At 47.4% G+C, this 25,701-nt stretch overlaps 1 protein-coding gene across 4 annotated transcripts; it reads left to right on the forward strand.

Moving 5' to 3' along the window:
• Positions 1–62: 62 nt before the first annotated feature.
• Positions 63–25,701, forward strand: EDEM1 (ER degradation enhancing alpha-mannosidase like protein 1). Of its 4 annotated transcripts, XM_073787589.1 has the most exons (13): positions 63–580; positions 3,069–3,131; positions 5,669–5,741; positions 9,279–9,382; positions 10,560–10,731; positions 11,968–12,151; positions 13,829–14,003; positions 15,558–15,678; positions 16,157–16,327; positions 18,183–18,256; positions 19,126–19,222; positions 20,397–20,600; positions 21,844–25,701. In XM_073787589.1, the coding sequence occupies exons 1-13, from the start codon at positions 63–65 to the stop codon at positions 21,931–21,933; spliced, it is 2,046 nt and encodes a 681-aa protein (XP_073643690.1). In that variant the 3' UTR covers positions 21,934–25,701. The 4 variants fall into 4 exon arrangements, with proteins under 4 accessions (XP_073643690.1, XP_019803177.1, XP_073643692.1 ...); XM_019947618.3 differs by lacking the exon at positions 3,069–3,131; XM_073787591.1 differs by lacking the exons at positions 18,183–18,256; positions 19,126–19,222; positions 20,397–20,600; positions 21,844–25,701 and adding an exon at positions 18,047–18,182.

The raw sequence follows: 25,701 nt of genomic DNA on the forward strand, positions 1-25,701 counted from the left end.
GCGGTGGTCGGCGGGGAAGGCCCCCCGCGTTTGTAAATAATGCCCGCGGCGCCCGCGCGACCATGCAATGGCGAGCGCTCGTCCTGGGGCTGGTGCTCCTCCGGCTTGGCCTCCACGGAGTGCTATGGCTCGTCTTCGGGCTGGGGCCCAGCATGGGCTTCTACCAGCGCTTCCCGCTCAGCTTCGGCTTCCAGCGCCTGAGGGGCCCCGACGGCCCCGAGTCTCCTGCCTCGGGGCCCGCGGGCCGGCCCGGGACGCCCGGGGGGCCGTCGGGGCCATCGTGGCTGCAGCCGCAGGTCCCTGGGGCGGCGGCGGGGCGGCGGCGGGCTCCGCGGCGGCCCGGGCCGGACGTCTGCGGCCCAGGCCACTGGGGCTACGTGCTGGGCGGCCGGAGCCGCGGCCGGGACGAGTATGAGAAGCGCTACAGCGGCGCCTTCCCGCCGCAGCTGCGCGCCCAGATGCGCGACCTGGCGCGGGGCATGTTCGTGTTCGGCTACGACAACTACATGGCGCACGCCTTCCCCGAGGACGAGCTCAACCCCATCCACTGCCGCGGCCGAGGACCCGACCGCGGGGACCCGTGAGTAGCCCGCGCCGGCCCGACGCCCAGGACCGCGCGCCGCACGCGCTTCCTTCCGTTCTCCCGGCGGGTGCAGCCTTCATTCCTCCGGGTCCCCCCATTGGTGCCCGGGCGTTTAGGGTCCTGGGGGCAGCGCCCACCCGTCCGGCGCCTCGGCTGACCGACCCCCTTTGAGGTCGGCCTGGGCTGGGGGTTGCGTGGACGGCCCGCTGGCTGTCCTGCTCTTGCTTCTCCTGGAATCTCTGTTACTGGACAGCTGTCAGCGCAGTCTCTTTTACAGATGGGGAAACTGAGGCCCAGAGACCGGAAGGGACAGTGGCAGTACCGAGGGGTGGCTTGGGGGGCCTTAGACTTCCGTCTGCAATCCTTTCTCCAAGTGAAAGTCAAATCAAAATGAAATCCCTTGTAAGCGCAGCTTCGAAACGGCGCTTATCTCCCTCCACCTAGCCAACTCCAACTTTACTGTATAAAAATATAAAAATTCAAGAGTTGATCCTGAGAAGGGACTTTCTAAAGCCATCTAGTGAGTTTGAGGCAGAGCAGGGCTACAGCCTTTCTCCTTTATCACAGGGGTGGCTCCTTAGGCTGAGATGGTTAGATGGAAGGGAGAGAGAGAGGCTGCGTGGCCCAGATTTGGGGTCCTGATGCTCAAGATGACATTCCTTGCTCTGTAGGGTCTGTTCCATAAATTCCCCCACCCTGGTGGCAGGGCTGTCAGGGAAGATCTACCAGTCTTCCCCTTCCATCAGCCGTGTTTGCAGAGGCTGAGCTTCAAGGGTTACTGCTGATGACATCAGAGTCCAAGAGGACAGCACACCCAGCTAAGGACCTCCTAGCTGGAGGGAACCGGTGTGCCTTGACACTGACCCTGTCAGGCTGGATATGGCTGCCTTTCTCTCGGCCGCTCCCCTCATTTGGCAGTAGAGGAGTTGAGCTGCTTGGTCCCTGTGGACATTTGAGGCCTGTGTTTTCCTTCACCTGATGAAAAGCAGCAGAGTCCAGTCCTTAGGTCCTAAAAAGGAAGCCCATACACTAAAGGGACTTAAAGAGTTTTAAAAATGGTTGGATTATCTACAGATTCTTGTCTTAAATTGCATTTGGAGAGCATGATTTTTAGTGAAGCCAGGGGGACATCCCAGGTTAACTTAAAAAAGACTTGGCCTTTTTAAAGTTGTAGGAAACTGATGAGTTATATTTTTCATGTTTCACTGTGTCAGGCTTTATACATAGAAATGTATTTTCTATCTCAATTTTTTTTTTTGAGAAAAATTTTAAGTAAGTTTTTTTTTAAAAAATTACTAGGCTTTTCCAGATTTTAGGAAATTGAGTTGTTTTGCTTAACTAGTTCTCTTTGCTTGGGGATGACATCTGCTGATGAGTGGTTTGGTTTGACTGTTCAGTGACAGTCTGGATAAGTTGAGGTCAGGTTGCTTTGAGACAGATACATTGCTTCTGGAAAGATGGAGTTAGAGATATTGAGGGGATGCCATGTGGGAAGGGTTGTGCCCTTTCGGTTGGTCAGCCTTGGTGTCTTTGAGAAGGTGAAAGAGCTCTGGGGTTATGGTAGCCTTGAGTAGACCCTCACGCTGGCCGCTCGTAAAGAGTGGAAAGTTAATTTTTCTTAGTCCTTTTCCTTTCACTTAACTCCTCTCAGACTTTAGTCTTTTCAGGAAAAGAGCAGGCCACATTTACATCCCTGCAATAAATAACTGGTAATAAAAAGTCTTTCAGATATTTATTTTAAGCAAATGTATTCTAATGATTACTGTCAAGTGAATTCTAATGACTCACTTAAAAAAGAGAGTAACTTAGCCATTAGAATATTATGTACAAAGTACAGAAACAAAGTATGAGTGCTAAATGTGCCTGTCTTCTCTTTTTAGTCACGTTTACTTGAGGCTTATCTTACGTGTCTTGTTTGACTGGAGGTAGGATGAAGAGTATTGACACGAAGTAAATAAAACCGGAACACTTTTTTAAAAATAGCAAACGTGTCTGTCCAGCTACAAATCACTATGTAAACTCAGTTCCTCTCACATCCCCGATTTGGGTTGGAGGATCCAAATTCAAAAGTTTCTTCAAGTAAGTCTGGATATTGAAACTTTGCAGTCTCATGAATAATAACGTTAGTTCAGACCTTGGGTGCATGACCCTTCTTTGTTTCTCCCCAACCATATTGCTGTTCAAACAAAAAAGCAAATCAAACCAAACCGATGCTGGCCCCTAAACCGACTCGTTCCTAGGCACCCCTAGTTTAAGATGGCCTCCTCTGCATTCCCCTTTCTTCCTAAAATCTTGGCTTCCTTCAGAGTCAGGCTCAAGTCTTTTTCCATGACACCATTGAACTGTTTGAAGATGACTGTCCTTGATCTACTCAGTTCTCCTTTCGGTTCCTTTCCTTTGAGCTGCTTTTCCACCTTTTAATATCGTGTGAGACTTGAGTACTGTTGTGTGTTCACCTTCCTTTCCCTTTGTCTTGTCTCCCCAGATTGTCAATCCCTGGAACACAGGGACTGTTTCTTATATTACCTCTGTGCCTACACAGCACCAGGTAGATTTCTGAACAGCTGTTACAGGTTAAGTATATGTGGAATTTTTTTTTTCTTTTTTACACATGCGTTTAATTTTGAACATGCTATGTTAGCATTATGTTAGCTGCGTCGCCAGAAATTTTCTGTGAAAGGCCATAGTTTTCTCCATCTTCTCTGTTTGGGGGTAATAAGAACCTTAAAAATGCAGCGTGGGGTGAATGTCACGAACAGGCACACAGGGTATCTTAAGTGGAGAGCCGTCGTGGTTCGGCAGCTGGTTATGTGGAAAGATGGGCACTTCTGAACCCAGCCTTGTACCTGAAGTTTGAGTTCTTGGTCAGGTTTGCACAGGACAGACGGATCGCCGTCTTGCCTGCACGGTGGGCTGGCCTCAATGGATGCCCGGTAATCTGGTGCCGTTAGGCCAACAGGCTTCCGTGGAGTCTCCTGTTTCCTTCCTGCCCTCCCCATTTTTCTTTTTTCTAGTTTGGCACATTTTGAAAGAGTGTGTAACAATCTGGTAGAAAAGAATTTGGAAGTGTTTTCATGAACGCCTTGGATCTTTGAGTGGATTTGCCTGAGTGGAGAGAAGGAACCACCAGTTACTACAAACACGTTTTTTCTTGTGCCAACTCTTATAATTGTTCTCTGTCGTGGCTGCTTGGGCGTTCTATTGAGAAGTATTTTAAAACTGGGTCCGGTGTAGTTATAGCCTGAAAGGAAAAGCACAGTAAACCATGGGAAGGAGTGCAGTGCTCCAGATTAGTCCTCCCTTCCAGGGCCGGTGCAGGTGGAAAGGGTGATACGCCTCAGGGGAGGGTGGTCCCACGGGGTTCGCCCAGCATCCAGCCTGGAGGCTAGGTGATGAGCGACCCGTGTTGGGATGAGGTGGGTTGTTGGAGGCAGCTCCTGGTTTCTGAGCAGCAGACCAGTGGAGGTAGATATTTCAGCTCAGTAGAATGTTCTTGAGTGGGCAGCACTGAGGATCTCCCTGTCTCCTTTGGCCTTCCCCTCCAGCTTTTGACACTTCCTATATCCTCTCTGGCTGGCACTGCCCTTGAAGGGCTGAGCTTAACCCACAGCTCTCGTCTTCAGAGGACCTTCTGCAATCATATTCATGTATTCAGAAAGAATCGACAGCTAGAAGCAGCAGGTGCGGTTCTTCAGCAGGTGTGGTGTGCTGGCCTTGTGGCTTGGGAGAGACATGTGAGAGCCCTGGTTCCTAGATCGCCCCTTCTAGATAGTTTGTTTCAAAAAAAAAGGAGGTACAATTTTGCCCTACATTCTTTGTCCTAGATTAAGGGACGTAATCAGCCTAAAACAAAGGCTCAGGTAAAATCGGATGTGAGGTGTGTTTCACGTGGGGCCCACTTCGCCCCAGCTGAGGCACATAGGAGGCCTCTCAGAGAGCAGGGCGAGCAACAGGAACACGGAGATGCTGCCCGTAGGGAAGTGAGACAGGACCCATCAGAGAGAGCCACGGAGCAGGTGACGTGGTCTGGGGTTTGATGGAAGACGTCATAATGACGGTGAATCAGTTGCTGAAGATAAAACTAGGGTGTTTTCACTGTGGTTTTTCATAAACGTAATCTTGAAACAGTCATCCTCTTTCTCTCCTGACTTACATCTTTTTCATCTTTTTCGTTTCTCTCCTTACTTTCAAATCTTTTCAAGCTTCTGCAGCTGCTTTCTAGGGTTTGTGGGAACGGGACAGGAATAGCTGAACTCCCTAGAATTTGTCAAGCTGACTTTATGACTTGCACTATTTCTCCGTCCCCACCTTTCCCAGATGTATTAGTATTATCTTTGTCGTTTTTAGTGCTGCAAAGAACTGTCAGTTACCCTCGTTGCAGCCCTGAAGTTGGTGTCTTAAGATTGTTTCACAGTGGGCGACTGGTGTTGATCATGGGGCAGGAGGTGTGTGGTAGAATCATTAATGCAGCTGCAGTTACGAGAAGCCCTGGCCTGGTTCATGGTAAAACAACAGCTCCTCACAATTGATGGAGCTGGTGGGGATTCTTTGGGTGGTATGTTAGGGAAAAAATGATACAAAGCAGTTAATTTATTCCCCCACCCCAAGGACAGATGAGTGATACTGAGCCTGTAACTGAGGTATTTATTTGCTGCTTTGTGTGTGTAATCTGCGCCAGTGTCTGATCTCTGTATTAAAGTTTTATTTGCAGGTCATGTGACAGGGCCTCTCCTTTTTCATTCCTAATGATTTCGAAATCAGAGCTTTTTGAAGCTGGACAGAAAGGTCATTTGTGCTGTCAAAACTGTATCTTGGAGAGGGCAATGACTCTTGTTTCCCATTTCCTTACTTCCCGTTTTGTGTTCTTTCCACTATAGTATAAGCGTGTGTGTCTCTGCTATTCTGTGCCACTATAGAGACTGTCCCTTGTGAGGCAGAAGGACCATTGCCGTACTGATCCACCCACAGTAGTCCCTGAATAAATAAGTGTCCAGCCATTTTAGTTTCTGATGAGTGTTTAGTTTTGTTGCCTCTTTTATCTTTTAAAAGTACCTTTGTTTAATTTTAATTTTCTTTCTTTTTCAGTTCAAATCTGAACATCAATGATGTCCTAGGGAATTATTCACTGACTCTTGTTGATGCGTTGGATACACTTGCAGTAAGTGTTCAGCTTTATTATTATTTTTAAAAATTAATTAAGATATTTTGGAGTTAATTACCCTTACTTTCCCCCAGGGATGAGAATTCCAGGAAACGTGATTCTCAACATGTATTCATAGCTCTGATAGCTATTGTTTATTTTAATGAGCTTAATGCTGAGAGCAAGAAGAACATTGAAGGTTAGATGAGGGGAAATGTGATTCTCCTAAAAAAGCAGAGGAGAAAGTGTGATCGTTGGGCTTCCCTGGTGGTGCACTGGTTAAGAATCCACCTGCCAATGCAGGAGTCACGGTTTCGAGCCCTGGTCCGGGAAGATCCCACATGCCGTGGAGCAACTAAGCCCGTGTGCCACAAGTCCTGAGCCTGCTGCGCTCTAGAGCCCGTAAGCCACAACTACTGAGCCCATGTGCCACAACTACTGAAGCCCGTGCTCCTAGAGCCCGTGATCCGCAACAAGAGAGGCCGCTGCAATGAGAAGCCCGCACACCGCAACTAGAGAAAGCCCATGGGCAGCAACAGAGACCCAGCGCAGCCAAAAATAAATAAATTAATAAATTTTTAAAAAATGTTTTTTAAAAAAAAAAGAAAATGTGATTGTTTTTGGGGAAACCTATTTTTCTGCAGGGTCCCCACTATCTTTTTCCTTAAAGGAACCAGTATACAGTTACTGTAGTTAAGACTTCAGAAGTAAAAGACAGGATCTCAGGATTTCAAGATCTCCAGGGGACAAGATCCCCTGAAATGTGCCTCAGCTACTGGCTCCCCAAAATCAAGTCTGAGCCCTGGTTCCAGCCCCTGCGCAGAGACCCTCTGTATAAACACTCTTGTTTTGTTTGCTGTCCGTGTTTTGTGGACACTACCCCCTCCAGACTTGGGCTGCCAGCTCAGGAGCAGCCTTTACATGCTCAGCCCTGGTTTCCCTCAAGGCAGCTGGAGGCCTCTAGACAGATGAGCCAAAGCACGTGGAAGGCAGTCAGGCACCATGCATGGCTCTTACTACCAGGCTGCCGTGTGTGCTTGGTGTGCCTCACGACCCTTTGCTGTAGAATACAGCAAGGGACTATATCCCAGCGTAGCGCTGAAAAATTTCCTTAGTAAACACGATTCTACTGCCTCTTTGCTCTCCTCCGTTGTCCGGCACACCTTTACCATAAGAAAATTTGTACTGAAGTCGATTCCAAATCCCGCATTTTAACTTTCCTTAAACAGAGTTTGAAGCTGTCAGGAGTTAGAATTGGGTAACGCTAGCTAAGTTTGCATTACAGCTGTCCCAGATCTTGCTAGTAGTAGAATTACCGGAACTTGGGAAGAGCTGGAGCGGTCCTTCTCAATTCCCCTAGGCTCATGGTCTAACAGAGAGCCCGGGGTTTCATTCTGCCAGGCCGTAGTTGCACAGCAGTTTAGTTTCCCAATCTCTCCTTCTGAAGTGATTGCTACTCCCTGTCAGTCATCCACCATCACTGGTCAAAATGTGCCCGGACGGGTGTGTTCACCCTGATTAGAGTTAACTTGTTGAGGGGACCAGAGGCTGGCTCAGGCTACAAGTGTTGCTTTAAAAAAAGTCCCAAGGGCTTCCCTGGTGGCGCAGTGGTTGAGAGTCCACCTGCCGATGCAGGGGACATGGGTTCGTGCCCTGGTCCAGGAAGATCCCACATGCCGCAGAGCGGCTAGGCCCATAAGCCATGGCCGCTGAGCCAGCATGTCCGGAGCCTGTGCTCCGCAACGAGAGAGGCCACGACAGTGAGAGGCCCACATAACGCAAAAAAAAAAAAAAAAAAAAAAAAAAAAAAAAAAAAAAAAAGTCCCAAGACTCATATATAGCTTATGAAAGCACACCTTTTCCCCCTGACCCTCTCTCTTTTTGCCCCATTGTGTCTTTTTATCCGTCTGCCATGCTCTTGAAGTATAGAGACCTTGTCCCTGTTACAGTCACTGCACTCTGTCCACACCGCATGGTGTCTGATACATGATAGGAGGGCAAATACGTGTTAAGAAAATGAATTTCTAGTAACCTGGCACTTCCCAACACAGATTCCAAGGGTGTCCTCCCTCAAAGAAGAGTTCTGCTCCCAAATGAACTTGAGAAATTCTACCAGTCTGTCCCACTACTGGAGAGCCACCATGCACACCAGCAGTTTGAAGGCTCTGAGAAGTAAAGAAACGCAGTCCAGCTTTTCTTGAGCCTGAGTGAACGATTTCAGAGCCTCGTTACTCTGTTCCGTAGCTGTCTAAAATGGCAAATTACAATATATCATTGAAAGCTGTTGGCTTCCTTTGCCGTCCTCCACGTGATCTGAGATCATATCAGTGCCTGCAGCTGCTATAACAGAGTTTGCTGCTGGTGAACATCTGTAGGGAAACAGACCCATCTCTGTGGTTTTCATTGTAGAACATCCGGTCTTTAAGGTACACTTCAGGCTTATTTTTCAGGTGTTACTTCTGTTGGCGCTTCCCTTTTCTTTTGCTGACATTTTAAACAAACTTTAACAGGTGTGCTTTGGAAACACTTTGACGATAGCAGTCCCTTGACTGTTCGATGCAACTTGCAGCATGATCGCATAATCTTTTAAAAAGAAAGAACCGAAAGCCAGAAAAGAAACGTCTGTACTTGCTCTGCATGTAACAGCAAAATAACAATGAGGGGGAGAAAAAGAAAAAAAGCTGCACTAGATCAATAAACACTAGGAAATAAGACATACTTGAAATAAGTAGTGTCTGAATGAAATTGTTTTTTCTTGTTTTGTTTTTTTTTTGGTGTCTTTATGATGTCGTTATAGTGCCAGGATTGTCATAAAATTTTGAACGGCATGAAAGCATTTCTATTCAGGTTATTTTTATCAAATTTTATGTCCAATTTGCAGTTCATATAAGAGAGAGAAGCTTGGAATGATACCATATCCACACAGCCAAAATAGGAATCCTAATTCTAGAACATTTCTTACAAAGGATGTAGAGGTGGTTATTTGTATGTTTTGTTTGTTTTGAATGTCATTGGTCTTATGCTATGCTCCAAAAGATAATACCACTATTTCCCAAAGTGTTCAGACATCTGGGTAACAAGCAAGGAGTCAGTTTTCCAGGTGTTTCGGTCTCCTGGGAGCTAAGCGCCCAAGCTGTTGCATTATCTGAGGAGCAGAGGGAAAGCCATGTTTTTCGTTTCTTCAGTTTTTGGATTTATTGTTACTCATTTCAGGAATTTCTGGAAGTGTAATGCCTTGCACGGTAAACAAGATCAGACAGAAGGTGAGGGAGAATGGGGCAGGACGAGGAGGGCTGCTAATGATTTTATGAGGAGTTACTGACACAGTTTTGCCATTTGGAGATAGGATGCTTGAGTTTGGTGGAAATGGGCTTGCCGTCTGTCCCAGAATGTGTTCTAAGAGATAACTGTGCTCTTCTGCCTTTTGTGTTTCTTCTCCCACGAGTGGCAAAACCACACGTACAGACATTCAGATGAAGTGGCCCAGCTCCTGCGATCATGCAGCCTCAGTGTCGTTTCAGGCCGTTGTAATGGTTTGTGTTCCTCTTTTTAAAGATAATGGGAAATTCATCCGAGTTCCAGAAAGCAGTCAAGTTAGTGATCAACACAGTGTCATTTGACAAAGATTCCACCGTCCAAGTCTTTGAGGCCACGATAAGGTAAAATAGTACATCAAACGGATTGAAGGCTGCTTTTGGGTGTGTAAGGAGAAAACTCCTGGAGGGTCCACCAGCCCCGGGGTCCAGGTAGGGAGTCCGTGCAGACCTTGTGGGCACTGTGTCCCTTTTTCATCTGCTTTGCATTGATCAAAACTGAAACAGTTGCCATTTCATTAATTCTATTTGGGGCCAAATAGAAAGACACATTGTAATGCAGGTTTAAGATAGATGTCCCTTTAAAGGAGTTTTTCATTATTTCACTTTATGTCTGGTCTCATTTCCTCCACTGTGTCCTAGGAAAACCCCTATGTATTTCTGAAGGAATCATAGTTTCTCCTGTCACCCACCGCCTGCAGAAAACCACTGCTGACCATTTGGGTTTCCCTCCCTCTCCCTCTCTCTAATGTACTGGGCTCATGTTTTATATCTTGCCTTTTTAGTTTGATAGATTGCGACTGCCTTCCTATTCCATTTAAACTTTGAAAGTTGTATCACTGCATAACATTCCAGATGTAGCGTTTATTTAAAAGTAAAGTTATGAAAACATTTGTTCTGAAAAATGTCACAATCTGCTTCACCTCATTGGAGGGGGACCTGAACTCGTGGCTGCTGAGGGACTGAGATCTAAGCTGGGGGCGCCTGCCTGTCAGTCGGGTCATTCTCTCCTTCTCCTTCTCCTTCTCTTCCCCACCTTGCCTGTTTAGCAGAAGCTGGAGAATTGGACGTTGCTTGGCAGCCAGAACTACAAAAGTTACTTAGTGTTTGTTGTCTTGCTCTTTTCTGTTTTTTATTTTGCTAAGTTTTTTCCCCATGTGAGAGAAACCAAGAGTAGTTTATTAATACTAAAAGGTGTTATTTATTCTGGGAATGATTAGGACACTCCCTTCTGATGAGATGATGAAAATGACTAAACATTGTTACTACTTCAAGTGGGATTATTCTCAGTAGCCTCAGAAGAATGGTTCGCTTTCTCCCTTTCCATAACGCTGTTAGCTAACAATGATCGTTTACTATCACGGCTGGAAAGAACTTCAGGGGGTCATTAAGTCCAGTCCCTCTGATTTCAGGCAGTGCTAAGTCCATAGGGGATTCAAGCCTGCTTCTGTCATTCTGAGCTGCATTGTACACATTTACAACCAACGTGATTTTATTCTTCTTTTGTTTTTCCTGCCATTAGGGTCCTGGGAAGCCTTCTTTCTGCCCACAGAATAATAACTGACTCCAAGCAGCCCTTTGGTGACATGACGATTAAGGATTATGATAATGAGTTGTTGCATATGGCTCACGACCTGGCCGTGCGGCTCCTCCCTGCCTTTGAAAACACCAGGACAGGGATCCCCTACCCTCGGGTAGGTAGACGGCGTCAACAACTCACCACCTTCCCGAATTAAAACTCTTTGTTGATGAATTTATTTGCGGGAAGGAGTGGGGCTGATGCGGAAGAGGAAAGCCATGTCCTTGAGAGAATTTGGCCCTAAATATGATAGAAATGGTTTTTAGTTCATTCAGCATTTACTGGACACCTGTTGTGTGCTGGGCATACAGTGAAAATTTTTTTTTTTTTTTTCGGTACTTGAGCCTCTCACTGTTGTGGCCTCTCCCGTTGCGGAGAACAGGCTCCGGACGCGCAGGCTCAGCGGCCATGGCTCACGGGCCCAGCCGCTCCGTGGCATGTGGGATCTTCCCGGACCAGGGTACGAAGCCGTGTCCACTGCATCGGCAGGCGGACTCTCAACCACTGCGCCACCAGGGAAGCCCACAGTGACATATTTGACTTAATCCTTTCCCTTAAGGAAGTTATGTTCCTGTGCTCTGTATTCTTAACCCCTTTTGCAGGTGGGATTTACATCCTCTGCTGCAAAACAGTGGGGGCAGTTTGTCTTCATTTCTGACTTGGGTCCATTTCCCCACATGTACGCTATAGGAGCTCAGCGAATGTTCTTTTGGACACTTCATGTGGATCTTTCAAATGAAACCTGTACAGACCAGTAAGTTAGCTGCTGATTTAAATGCAAGGTCTGGCATGAGACTCTTGTCTTTGTGGCATCTGGTTTACTGAGTCCAGAACCCCTCTGAGAATTGAGTCAGCCTTTGGGTCAGCAACCAGTGGAGAATTGCCAGACCACTGAGCCTCAGTGATCAAACAGGCTGTCACTTGCTCGCTGGGTTCATTTCTCTCCCAGTCCAAGATTTGTTAATGTTTGCTGAGCAGGAGTGAGTTCATAGCAGCTCACTTAAAATTTCTACGTGGTTCCACAGCTTGCCTTTGTCCCCAGTGCCAAAGCCTGGTGCTGCGTCACCATGAAGAGAACCTGCTGGGAAGAGGCAGATTAGTGAAGAGCGTTACAATGATTCCCCCAAGGCTTGCTCTTATTAATAACACAGGGCTCTGGTGTTCGTACTGTCTTGTTTGCGTCTTAAACTTACTCCCATTTTCCTTTTGAATGTAAAGTGGGAGGCAGCAGGCTGACTCCCCCTGTGGTGAGCTTGGTTCATTAGTGGAGTGTGGTCGCTGTAACCTGGGCTTCTAGCCCTGTGGGCTCCTTGACTTCTGCCACAAATCCTTTGTCTCTTCCTGTCCCCAGGTGAATCTAAAGACAGGCGTTCCTCCTGACAGTAATAATGAGACGTGCACGGCCGGCGCTGGTTCCCTGCTGGTGGAATTTGGGATTCTGAGTCGACTGCTGGGGGATTCCACGTTTGAGTGGGTGGCCAGGAGAGCCGTGAAAGCCCTTTGGAACCTGCGGAGCAACGATACGGGATTGTTAGGTGTGGGGCACCTGTGAGGCCCTTGGCACTGTGCACATCGCCCCCTTTCCTTTCCTCTTCTCTGGGGCCCTCCCTCCTTTCCACTCCTTCTTCCTTGTACCACTGAACCTGAAAATTGACAGCTCAGAGAGAAGGGCCCTCCCTCAGTGTCTGCCACATCTGATTTCTCCCTGTGACTTTTCACTTAGAGGGTGGGTGGAAGGTTTGATGGGACAGAGTAATGCTCTTCCTATTTGAGGGCACCCTTCTGATCTGAATCCCTTGGCATATTCCACTTGAAGATGATTGTTAAATGCTATAAAAAGAACTGCCTCGGAGGCAGATTATATTGCTTCAGTATAAGGTTCCAAAGATAGGAAGTTAGAGTTAGGAATTTAGAGTTAACTGGTAGAGTGACTTCCTCCTTTTAAAAAATCACGGCATGTGGTAGTAGGTTAAAAGCCCAGATTAAACCTGTATTAGATTTTATTTTTTTCCCTTGAGAATTTTGATCAAGATGTTATTAAAAAATTATTACGGAAAATTTCAAACATAGCGAAGTAGGAAAAAGTATAATGAATAATGAACCCCTATGTACTCATTATTTATCTTCAATGATTATCAGTATTTTACTAGCTCGAGATGTTATTTTAAAATAGGTTGTTTGCCTCTTGTAACTGTTTGTCTTATTTTGAGAAATATTTTCTTTTTGTCATCGGGAAGGAACTGGATTGGTGGTCCTGGAGCCTAGAGTGTCATTGCAAAAGCACTGCTTTTTAGAAGTGATCTTCGATTACTGTTCCTTAAGTTCTTCAATTTATTTACAAATTTTTTGTATTTAATAATAACAGTAGAAACAAAACAGTTGCCCCGTCACCCCATTACCAGTGTCACCCCAAACTGTCAACTTTAAAATTTTCCATAGGCCCTTGCAGCCTGTCATGTGCAACTTTTTTTTTTTTTTTTTTTTTTTTTTTTTGCGGTACGCGGGCCTCTCACTGTTGTGGCCTCTCCCGTTGCGGAGCACAGGCTCTGGACACGCAGGCTCAGCAGCCATGGCTCACGGGCCCAGCCGCTCCGCGGCATGCGGGATCCTCCCGGACTGGGTCATGAACCCGCATCCCCTGCATCGGCAGGTGGACTCTCAACCACTGAGCCACCAGGGAAGCCCCATGTGCAACTTTTGTATACTTTCAAATTATAGATATTTTTATTCTGCCTTTCATTTGGCAAATCATGCAGGTGGTTTCAAGTTGTTGTGTTGCTTTCACAGTTATTGTCTTTAAAGTCTATATGACAGTCCATTGACTCTTCTGATGTTGGACATTTGAATTATTTCCGTTTTTCTTTTTTTTTTCCATTTTACAGATAATGTAAATTATAAAATTTATCATTCTCTGATGAACAACACCCTTTAGGCTTTTGAAATGCATTGTCAACCTGGAAAAGCAACACGACAAGCCTAGTTTTCTTGTGCATTAAATGTTTTCCCCATTTTTGTGTCAGTGTTGAAACACTGTATGTTCAGGAAGCTCTGGCCACCCATGCTGCTGATAGGACCGATAAAGACGAGAGGGCCACGCGTTCATCCCTCCTCTTTCCTGTGAGGGACGAAAGTGCTGAGCAGCAGTGGGGCTGAAGTAGGAGGCCCCCCGGCCCCCCACCCGGGGGCCCTGACGAGCTTGCTTGTTTTCACAGGCAATGTTGTGAACATTCAGACGGGCCATTGGGTCGGAAAGCAGAGTGGCTTGGGTGCCGGACTGGACTCCTTCTATGAATACCTCTTGAAATCTTACATTCTCTTTGGAGAAAAAGAAGACCTAGAAATGTTTAATGCTGTATATAAGAGTATTCAGAACTACTTAAGAAGAGGGTATGTCTCCTCACCATCTCTCTTACTGTCCCGTCAAGCAAATAGAATGTATTGTGAAATGTTCGTATTTTTCTCAATATAGATTCACAGGGTCTTTTGGTCTCTGCCCTCATTTTACTGCCTCCTAGTTGTTTGTTAGTCATTTGAGGGGGTGGTGAAGAGGTGTATTAGCTATTTACTGCTGCGTAACAAATTACCCTGAAACCTAGTGGCTTAAAACAGCAAACATTATCTCACCCGTTTTCTGAGGGTCAGGAAGCCAGGAGCAGCTGGGCTGATCCAGGGGCTCTCACGAGGTCATCCACAAGCTATTGGTGAGGGCTGCAGCCTTGTCACGGCTCACTCAGGGCTGGAGGGTCCCCTCCTAGGCTTCAGTTCTTCACGTGCTGTGGCTGGAAGTGTCAGTTCCTTGCCATGTGGGCCTCTTTGTAGGCAGCTCATGGCAGCTGGCTTCCTCAGAATGAGTGATCTGAGAGAGATGGAAAGAGAGCTACCAGAATGGATGTCATAAGCTTTCATGCCCTAATCTCAGAATGACAACCAGCACTTCTGCCGGACACTGTTGGTCACACAGACCAGGGCTGACGTAGTCTGTGAGGGTACTGCACAAGGGTGTGACAGCCAGGAGGCGGGGGCCACTGGGGGCCGCCCAGAGACTGGCTGCCTCAAGAGTGACACACCCCTCTGTTTCGCTGGTTTAAATTGCACATAGCGCTGTAATGCGGCACAGCTGTGTTGGTCTTTCACTTTCTAAAGAAGTTAGGATTGATCTTTATACTTGATGAGAGAAAGGACAGCTGCCACCTTCTTTTCCCTCTGTGTTTGTTTAAAACAGCTTTGCTTGCCGCTTGTCAGTTGTGCGTTCAGGACGGCAGAAGAGAAGTACCATTGGAAGCTGCAGCGGCCTCGACCCTGGTGCCGCCTCTGCCTTCCCTGGGTCTTCCCTTGTGCACGTGTGTGTGTTAAGTGGCCAGTGCACGTGATAGCTACTAGTTGCCTGCCCATTTCTACCCTAGCTGTTGTAGGATCATTCAAGTGATGTGTTTTAGTAAGAGGCTGTTTGGCCAGAGTTCAATCCTTTTCGATTTTTAAAGCCCCTAAATTTACTAAATTAGTAGTAATCACTGAGCTTCTTGCTCTGAGGTGTTCCTCCAGGCCCGTGGTGTAGGATTTTATCAGAGAAGAGACTCCTTTTTTTTGTGCAGAAATAACCAGACTTCCCCACTCAGGTCAAAACTGACCCATGCTATATACCAAATTACGTGGAAGTATTTCTCAAACCTGATTGTCAAAGTGCTTTCTGCAAAATGCAGTGAAATCCCAGTGTGTTACCATGGCTGAGTTTAGAGCTTTCATCCTTTGGTAAGTGTCATCTTATGCTAGAGTCTCGTATTGAGAGGTGGAGGCAGCCTGTCTGCAAAGGTTTAAAGAACGAGTGAGGAGAAAAGGTTAATGTTGATTCCATCTAAGAGAAGCTGCCAGGGGCTGCTGGGGGGGACAGAGCCTGAGCTGTTTCTCTTTCCTCCCCTTTGGCCTCTCTGCGTGGCTCCTCAGTCGGGAAGCCTGTAACGAGGGGGAAGGGGACCCGCCCCTCTACGTCAACGTGAACATGTTCAGCGGGCAGCTGATGAACACGTGGATTGACTCTCTGCAGGCGTTCTTCCCAGGACTGCAGGTATTTCGCAATCCTGTGTGCTAAGAAATAGCAGTCATTGGGAAAGGGCTTTTTTTCCCCCCTCTGTTTTCTTTTTATGGTACCAGAACATTCTCTGGCTCCTTCAGATTTGGGAAGTGAATAGCACAGTACGTCCCCATTATTCTCTTTGGGCATTACTCCACACTAAATCAGTGCAAAGCCATGCCAGAAAAGTAACGGCGTGTGACTTTTGGGTGATTCATGTCTCAGTTGTCCGTTCTCCATTCACGAGTACAGCTAGCCTCTTGTCCTGTGCAGTTCTCAGGGCTTTGGCACTGATGGCCAGATGGGGGGTGGGGGGGGGTCTGTCTGGGATGCTCCTTTTGGGTTGGTTTTGTCTCCAGCCACGTTTGTAGGTCAGGTGACCAGTGCGGGGAGGGGGAAGCCCAGGGCCTGTGTCACGTCTTGCCGCTCTGAGAACAGTGTCTTAGCCTGGTGACCTGCGCCTTCCCTGTAGGTTCTGATAGGAGACGTGGAAGACGCCATCTGCCTGCACGCCTTCTACTACGCCATATGGAAGCGCTATGGGGCCCTCCCCGAGAGGTACAACTGGCAGCTGCAGGCCCCCGACGTGCTCTTCTACCCACTGAGACCTGAGCTGGTGGAGTCTACGTATCTCCTCTACCAGGTACGAGAGCTTGTTGAACAGTAGTTTGTGTTGAAATGCTGGGAAGACCTGTAGCAGTTGGTTCGTAGGGAACACTTGCTGACAGGTGGGGAATAGTGTTATTTCACAGCGACCGTTAGAGTGACCACCGGCCCAGAGCCTTGTTAGCGCTCAGTGTCTGTCCTGGTCGCACGGGACAGGGAAGACGTCTGCGGTCATGTACGCGTTTGCCCTACAGTCTGCAAAGCTGAGTCGTATCTTCACTGCAGGGCTTGTTTCTCACATCCTTCAATCAAGAGGAAGATTTGGTACTCTCTGTTTTCCAAATTTATTTGACCAAACAACTCTTGTTGGGGGATGCATTTCTGTCCTCATGTACTGTGGAACCCTGGTTTGTGTAAAGTATTCAGATAGAAAAATTATTTTTCTTAGTTGGAAAGGGAATCTTCTGGGATTGTCTGAGTGCCTACTTTTGTTAATCGTTCAAAAACACATACAGTGTTCCTCTTTTGTGGAATTCCTTGAATGCCAGAGGAAATGTCACTCTAACTGTGAAGGATCTTCTCCCCGACGGTTTAAGGCCGATATTTATACCTCTGGGCGTGCCGTACATACATGCACATCGAGAGTTGTCAGCCATTCGCAAATTCAGCAGCACGAGCTGCTCACTTTCCAAGAAGCTGGCCCTCCGTGCGTTCGGCAGACGCGTGTAGTGGGCAGGCCCTTGCAAGGAGATCTCATGAGCTCTGGTAGTAGGATTAGTAGTTTAGATTTATTCCATAGTTTTTTTTAGCACCGAATCCTTGCCATTTGCTTCTGAAAAAGGGAGAAATCCTATGCAACTGGTAAGTGACTTCAGGTGTAGAGAGACCTTGTGAGTTGTATGTAAGCTCTCAGGGGTGGGGAGGTGGCCTCTGGTTTCGCCTCCCGGATCCCAGATCCCAGGGTAGAGTCCGGCCACTCGCGCTGCGAGGGTGACACACTCGGGTGCTGGCTGCGTTCTCCTCTTAAGCTTAGGTCTGTTGCCTTTGGGTTGATGCCTCTTTGTTTTGTCACTGCTTCTTTCTTCTTGCAGCTTCTTCCTCATGCTGACTACTTTCTTAGAATCCAGAGAAATCTGTGGCTTTCTGCCCTGCCTTCAGAAGCTGCTCCGTGTGCCCTCCTAATCCAGACACAGCTGACCCTGTGCTCGTTTGCTTTTGGTGCTGCGCAGTTGGCACTGGGCACGAATTATAGGTGATCCCCAACTTTCAAACTAGTTTTGGGATAAAAGTCTCATCTTCCCAGAGAATTTTTTTTTTCCCCTAACGAAACCATCTATGAGCACGTGACAGAAGAGGAAGCAGCAACCCAGGGACTGAGTTCCTAGGGTGATGAGAGAGCACAGCACGTGGAGGCCTCCTTAGATACTTGAGAGTCTTCTTGTCCCCGCCCTTCTCACGGTGCTGTGGGTGGAATGGGGGCCACGTCCTGTTCCCCTGTGCTCGCAGCTTAAATGTCGAGTGAGTTCTGAGGCAACACAGAAACTGGATTTGTTCTCAGATATGGGGCTGTCAGTGAGGCGTTGTTTCATTTCTGACCATGATGGGGATCACGAGAGCCAAAGGCAGTGAGTTGATCTGCTCTGGGGCAGATCTTCTCGCCCCCGCCCCCCACCCCGTTCAAGTTAAGCAGATTGGAGGTGCGCTTTGATGTGAACCAACAGAACACCTTAATCCTGTAACATTCGCGACCCTTCAGGATAAAGTGAACTGGCCCGTGCCTACCTTTGGACAGTGATTCGTCTCCTCGGGACCGTCCTGCAATCACCGCGATGTGTGTTGACGGCGTGTCTTCCAGGCCCCCGCTGGATCACATTCTCTCGTGTTCTCTCTAGGCAACCAAGAATCCCTTCTACCTCCATGTAGGAATGGACATCCTGCAGAGTCTGGAAAAGTACACAAAAGTCAAGTTAGTTTTCTAAGTTCCATCCTTTTTCTGTTGGCCACTTTTGATTTCATTTGAGTTGTGCTGAGGTAATATTATTCTATTTTGCATTTTACTTTTTAGAACAGGTCGTTAATGTTAATTTTGTAGGGAAATTGCTTACTTTTTGTGTAGTAGAACCTGCCCATTATAGTGGGAATTAAAATTTATTTTTCACCTTTATTCCTGTAGGGTTCCAGCAGACTATATGAGCTCTTTTTAAGTAACTTATTTCCCCTGTTATACAAATAATATATATACTAAAAAGTTCATGGAATATAGAAAATATAGAGGTAGAATATTATCACTGTAATCTCCACCTGCAGAGATAACTGCCATCAGCATTGAAGTACGTAGTTTTATACTCTTTTATATATTTATATATAAATCTATAATGTGTGTATATATGTATAAAAACTCTATTTCAGTTTTTTGAGATGTGCTTTTTTTACCTAGCTATAATATCATGAGTATTTTCTTACAAAATATTGTCTTAGACTATCAAGTGATTAGTCAGTCTATGCAAGTATTGGGACACGAAATTTAAATCAGTCCTTTTGAATTTGCTGCGAGTCATTTTCTTGGTGTCCTGTTATGCTTTTGGCAAATACTGTCCTCCACCCCCACCCCCCTTCTGCTGCCATTAACCTGATGATTCGGCAGCCAGACCACTTTTTAATGAAGTTTGCAGACAATCTAGGCTGGAAAAGGACAGCCCTTAAACCTACCTTAGTTTGTTTCTCACGGGGTGTTTGATGCCTTGGTGGCTCTGTGAATAGGCTACTTCTGCCTCTTCAGTTAATAAGCAGGTGGGAAGGAGCAGAGGTGGGCCTCACTGGGTGATTGTTCTGTAGGTGTGGCTACGCTACGCTGCATCATGTCATCGACAAATCCAAAGAGGACCGGATGGAGAGCTTCTTCCTCAGCGAGACCTGTAAATACTTGTATCTGGTAGGTGTGTTGTCAGATTAACCCCGGAAGTGCTCCATTCTGCTGACAGGAAGCACTCCTCCGCTTTCCATCTAACATACGCCACCAGGCGCTGCTCCAGGCTGGACATTTCGCCGGCCCAGGGGCGCAGTACTGTCGGAGCAAAGGCACGTTGCTGTCTGCTCCGTGGTTCCTGACCTCGTACGGGAGGCACTGCCGAGTACACACATAGACACTCTTTGGGTTACACGTTGTGTGAAGTGCAGGTAACGGTTCCTGGGGGACCGCCCGCTGGCCACGTGGTCCTGCCACCAGGTCCTGTGGGCACCGAGGTCTCCCACACTGCACAGTGCGGCCAGTCCGGTCGGCTGCCGAGAGCCTGGCGGGCATCCCGTCCGGCAGCCGTGGGGTCCGGGGTATTCACGGGGCAAGTTCTGGAGCGAATGAACGGAGGAGACCCCCCAAGGTGTTCCTGGAGAAAGAACTCAGGGCTGCGGGGGGTGGCGGAGGGGGAGGACCCAGGCCGACCCTGTTCTCATCCTAGGAGCCGTGTGAACACGGAGCAGCTGTGCCGAGTGTTCTTCCTCGTTTGTAAAATACCTGAGGTGCCTGTGAGGTTTCCTCCGTCTCTAAGAGTTCTGCGTTCTTCCTCATGCGTCGTTTACCGCACGCCTGGGTTAGGGGTCCTTTCTAGATGCCCCCGCTGCGCCCTCCTCCACCCCCCACGCCCGCTGCTGAAGGAAGGACTGCCTGGGGTGCCCTGTGCCCTCAGAGCCCACACAGGAGTGCGCCACGCGGTGGCACGTGTGTCAGGCCCTGGGGACCTGGTGAAGGATGAACCACTGACCTCCTTCTCTCCAGGCTTTTCCAGTTTCAGGCCTAGGTGCGTGTGAGCTGGGGGTGGTTCCAGGATTCCAGCGCTGGGACTCTCCGGAGAGCGTGGGGGCATCATCTAGGGCTTTTACAGATTAGTGGCGCTTGGGTCGTAGGCCCGGGCTTTCTAATCTCTAGGTCTGGGCGGGATCGGGGAAGTCCAGGTGTCTGAGTTTCAACACAACTGGGGATTCCGCCCCACAGCCTGAGTTGGCCTGAGAGCCAAGCAGGTTCTTGTCCCTAAGTAGTCTTAACTCAGCCGCCCTATGAATTGGTTCCAAACCTGCTACAATTGTATGTTTTCTTTTCTTTTTTCTACTAGCTCTTTGATGAGGAGAATCCAGTACACAAATCTGGAACCAGATACATGTTTACGACTGAGGGACACATTGTATCTGTGGACGCACATCTCCGGGAGTCACCCTGGAAGGAGTTCTTTTCTGAAGAGGGAGGGCGGGACCCAGTGGGAAAGTCGGGGCACAGGCCGAGACCTCATGAGCTAAAAGTCATCAACTCCAGCTCCAATGTAAGTTGCTTTCTCCAGGGGTGGTTTGCAATTGGAGGAAGAGAAAACACTACTCATCACATTATCATCCAGAGTGTCTGACAGAATATTCATGGCACACTCGGGTTGGGTAATTTGAGAAGAGTCTCAGAAGGAGGCCATTTCTGTAGCTGTAGATAAGACCCTGAAATTTATATTAGGCCATGGAGTGTAGATTAAGCAAGCAAAGCGTGATTGAGAGGAAAGGCTAAAACAGAAGGAGAGAGAATATCATAGCCAACGTTTACTTACAGAGCTTACCACATGCTAAGCACTGTGCTGAATGCTTGAGTATGCTAACTTCTCATAGCAGCCCTGTGAGGGGTGGGTATCGCAATATCCCTACTGCACAGACAGAAGAAGGGAGGTACAGAGAGGGTCAGGTCACACGCTGGAGCCGCGTGGTGGAGCCCGGATTTATACTGAAGGAGACACTTGTCTGATAGACCCGATTCCATTGTGCCGGGCACCAGGGATGCGGGCCGGTCAGAGGGGTCCTGGTGCTGGATGGGCCCAGGGCCCAGTGTAGAGACCGGTTCCCCCCGGGTGCTTGTCAGTAGGAGGCTGTGTGAAGTGCTGTTGAAACACCGAAGAGGGAGGAATTATTCTGCCAGGAAAACAAGGCGGGCTTCACTCAGGAGGTTGCCTCTCAGTAGCTCCTGGAATGATGAGGGGGGGCTTCCCAGGAGGGACGCTCTGGCAGAAGGCAGAGCACCTACAAAAAGCACGAGTGGGGGGCGTTGGGTTTAGCTGTGGATGAGAAGAGCAACAGACTCAGACAAACAACAGTATTTTCAAGTAGCTGAAACATGTTTTGCGATTCTGGGTGGATTGAGGACCCAGGGGGTGCAGGTTTTAGTCCCGGCCCCTCTTCACTTGGGTGCATGTGTTTTAGCCTCCCTGGGTTTCCATTTCTTCACCTGTGAAGTGAGGAAATTAAATTACATCAGTGGTCCTCAACTGGAGGTGACTTTGCTCCTCAAGGGACATTGAGCAATGTCTGGAGACAATCTTGGTTGTCACAGCTGGGGCTTAGGGGCAGGGGGCATATAGCGGGAGAGCCCAGGGATGCTGTTGACCATCCCACAGTGCACGGGACAGGCCCCAAGTGTTGACAGTGCCAGGATGAGAAACCCCAGGGGAGGTTATCCAGTCACATCTGAGGAATTAACACATGGCGTCTTAACTCAAAATTTGAATTGTCCCTCATTTACTTTCTTTCTAGTGCAATCGTGTTCCTGACGAAAGGCGATATTCCCTGCCCTTAAAGAGCGTCTACATGCGACAGATTGACCAGATGGTTGGCTTGATTTGATCTGCTCTCCCCTGTGTGGCCTCATCTGAAACTGGACCTAAAACAGCTGAACCCAGGCCAGGCTGAGACCCAGTCCGAAGTGGAGGAGGCTAGGCGTCTGGCTGTCCACGATGGTGTAGGAATCTCTGTCCAGCTCCCCAGCCGCATCTGGTAGATTCTTGGATACTTTAGCGTTTCTCTTCTGTTCAATAAAATGCCCTGTTTGTCTTAAGGATGTACTTTGAAGTGAGAAGGTACGTAGGAGTTGGCTTCTTACGACGTGCGGATGTTACTGTGCACCGTGGGTGGGCCTCTTTGGCTGGATCTCCAGACCTTCCTACTGTGGAATCCGTCGAGTCTTCTCTGCCGGCGCTTGTGTGACCGCTGCCTGGCCGCCTCTCTGCCAGAGGAGTGTGAATGAATTTCTGTGCAGCAGGGCCTGCGGTTTCCCTGACATCCCTATTTACTGCATTCTGTCATCCTCTCTCTCTTATTGGATAATTGGGCTGTGTCCCAGGTCTCTACCCACGGTTGTCGGTCACATGGGGAAAAATCATCCAGTTATGCATTTGCGCCCCATGCAGTTCGTCACGGTGTTGACAGATTATTTGCTCACGAATTTATCCGAATTCTAACAGGCAGTCTCTTAAGTTGTCGCCTCACAGTTTAAGAGCTTAACAGGTAGATCTTTTGGATGGTGTTCTACATTTATTGTGAACTCACCTGAGGATCTCCCATAGTTTCAGAACCAGGTGCCTTTCAAGGGAGAGAAAAATACCTATGATCGTCTGAGCTTTCATCTGTCTTGTATTTACTAACCAAGGATTATCAGTTCCGACCACGTTTGGGTTGGAATTGTTTCCTTTTTGTTTCCTGTGTCTAGTGCCAATCAGCTAAGTCAGGGAGAAAGAAATGATCAGATGACTTTCTGGCATCCTTGAGCCATTTCTCTGTGCAATGCAGGCTTTTGATGGGTGCCTTATACTCTTTTGGTTTGGGCCACTGGATGTCACAGCTGCTGCTATGATTTTAACCGCCTTGTTTTGTATTGCTACATGGTGTGACCACAGCGAAAGGGGCATGGGATGGATATCAGGCAGGTTCTGGAAACTTCTTGGCCAGTCCTTGCCTTTCAGCCTGATATTTTAAGCAAGCATACATAAAGAGGAAGTTGTGCTAAAACGCCTCTTTTCTTTGTTGGTATTATTTCTTTAGTGAGCACGGAACTGTGTCTCTTTGAACTGTGCAGAGGGCTCAGAGAAAGCAGAACCCTGAGCTTTGGCTTCCCTGTAACGTCAGAGGTTGAAATGAACCTCAATAGAAAGGGTAGGAAGTCTCTTAGAAACCTCCAGTTTCACCTGTCGTGTGGCTCACCCGTCACCGCTAGGATACTTCAAATGATTTTATTTTCGTCTTTTTAAAGCTAGAAAGGAATGCTGTGTAAGCCATTGCATTTTCAGTCAAAAGGGAGGAATTTTATTCTTGAAAATTTAAGTGTTGCTGGTTTTAAAATAGATATCTAATTCAGTTCTTTGAGGTTTTTAGAAGAGGGATTTTCAGTAATAAACGTCACCTCTGTCTTTTAAACATTTACTGTGCAAATGTTTTAAAGAAAAAAAATCAAATGCTTCTGTTTTACATTTTTTCTTCATTTCAGAAGCATTCTGTTTGTCAACATTGTCTCATCTACTGAACAGAAAAGTTTCTTTGAGAATACTCTATATATTTAAAATATTTTCATTGCCTCAGTAAACCCAAAATATCCCCTTTTAAAGACACACACCTGCATGAGCATCCCTGCACCTGTTCTCCAGGTAAACCAAGGTGGGACTATAAATGAGCTGTTTGGGAGAATGGGGCACCTCAGGGAAGAAAGTGGGCCCTTTGTGATCACACTGTTAGGTTATCGCACCCCAATGTTCCCCCTCCTCTGGGCTCAGGTATCCCATCTCCCTCCCGCTCTGGAACAGGGACCTGGGCCTGAGCGCCACAGAGGCACCTCACGGCTACAGGCTGGCATGAGACATGTTTTGTATTAAGTCTCAGACCCCCTTGGCTTCCAGGCACTGGACTTGTACCAGTCGTGAGTCCGAGGGTGAGCGACCCATTCTCACCCCGGTTGCTGAGCTTCCAGACTGCCCAGTCTGAAGTTGGATGCCATGTAGTCAGTGACTAGATGCCAGAATGCCCGTCTCGTGGCTAGTTACGGAGAAGGTCCTTTGAGCCACGTTCAAAACTTGCTTTCTCTTTAAAGGTCAGAGTGTCAACAACTGTGATATGTCCTTCAGGGTCTTTGCTGTTTCTTCTGGGTCGTGGGAGATCAGGAAGGCGAGGGCTGAGGAGGGGAGTGTCAGGGAAATTCCCTTGTGATTTGCCCTAGGAGCACCCTGATTCCAAACATTCCATGCTTTGGAACAGCTGACAGCTTGCACCATCCTTGCAATCCTGTGTGTAGCTAATGTCTAGACTCTGCTTTGGTTCACACAATGAAAGTGGTTTCGCCAAACCTTTGTGGGAAGCTACCTTATAGCTACCTTTGTGGGTGGAGTCTAAATGTCCCACCACAGAGTTCTAAATTGTTCCAGGGCAGGCTTCGCTGGCTGAGATGCTGTGACTGAGGAACTCCGTTTCCTGGAGGAGGAGGTGATGAAGGAAGTGTTTGCTAGCTCTCCAATTGTCCTGGCCTTGGTGGAAATCCAGCTTCCATGTTCAAATCTTCCCTTCAGAACTTGGAAATCTTGCGTCAGAACTTGCTCTGTGTGACTGCTCTGTGTGACTGAATCCCCAGGTTCTGAGGCTGTCCTGGATCATGGGGCGTGTGCACATCAGTCCAATAGTTTTCTGTGTGTTTATGCACCAGGATGGTGTCTGTGCAGATGGAAATTAGCTCCCTGGCTGGATACGTGCAATCTGAGGGTCTCAGCTTGATTCCTCTCTCGCCTCCCTGCTGTGTCCTCCACCAAAGAAAAACATCCCTCTCAGCTATTTTCTTAGCTCAGTTAATGAATGATTACAAACTGTCATCCTTCACTTTGGGTTTTGTAGACAAAATATCAGAAGTTCTTTTTTTCTAGAGGTCTTTCTTTCTTTTTGCCGACCGCAAATTTAATGCTGGTGACCAGGTCGGGCCGGATGATTGCCCCAGCCCTAGAGTGGCTGAGCAGGGACTTTAGAAAAAAAAAGTCTTGATCTTTCTTTCCTTTTCCATTCCCAGACATCCAGCTCCTTCTCTAGTGCCTGTTCCTGCAGGGCAGGGACTCTTGTGAAAGTGAGAAGGCGAGTCGGCTGGGCTGTGTGTCCCCAGGTTTTGCAGGGCTCAGGGTTACCTTCCCACTTGAATTTACATGTGAATCTGGCGAGAATGTTAAGTACCTGTGGACCTTCCTGATTTGTTTGTTACCCCCCTTCCCTCTTACTGAGAGGCAGAGAAATAATATTTTTAAAGGTATTTTGTTTTCGTTTTAAATAGCAAAACACAGGCTGCATTTTTATTTATTATGCACAAGAAAGGTAAATATGTTTTTACACACAAAAAAACCTAGAGTTGGAAACTCTGGGAAAAACCTATTGAAACATACAAATGCTTCTCTCTGTAACGTGCAATACGCTTTGCAACTATAGATGATATTTTATGTTTAATCTGTAAATAAGAAAATGTATTTAAATTAAAGGGAGCTTTTTGTAAAAGGACCAAATGTTCTTTATAAATGTACTAAGAAATATCTTGCTCTTTGAAATTTATTAGGATTTTTATGAGTAATTTTTATTAAAAGATTCTTTTTTTTTTGA

This window comes from Tursiops truncatus, chromosome 10 (assembly GCF_011762595.2).
Source record: "Tursiops truncatus isolate mTurTru1 chromosome 10, mTurTru1.mat.Y, whole genome shotgun sequence".
Lineage (NCBI taxonomy): Eukaryota > Metazoa > Chordata > Mammalia > Artiodactyla > Delphinidae > Tursiops > Tursiops truncatus.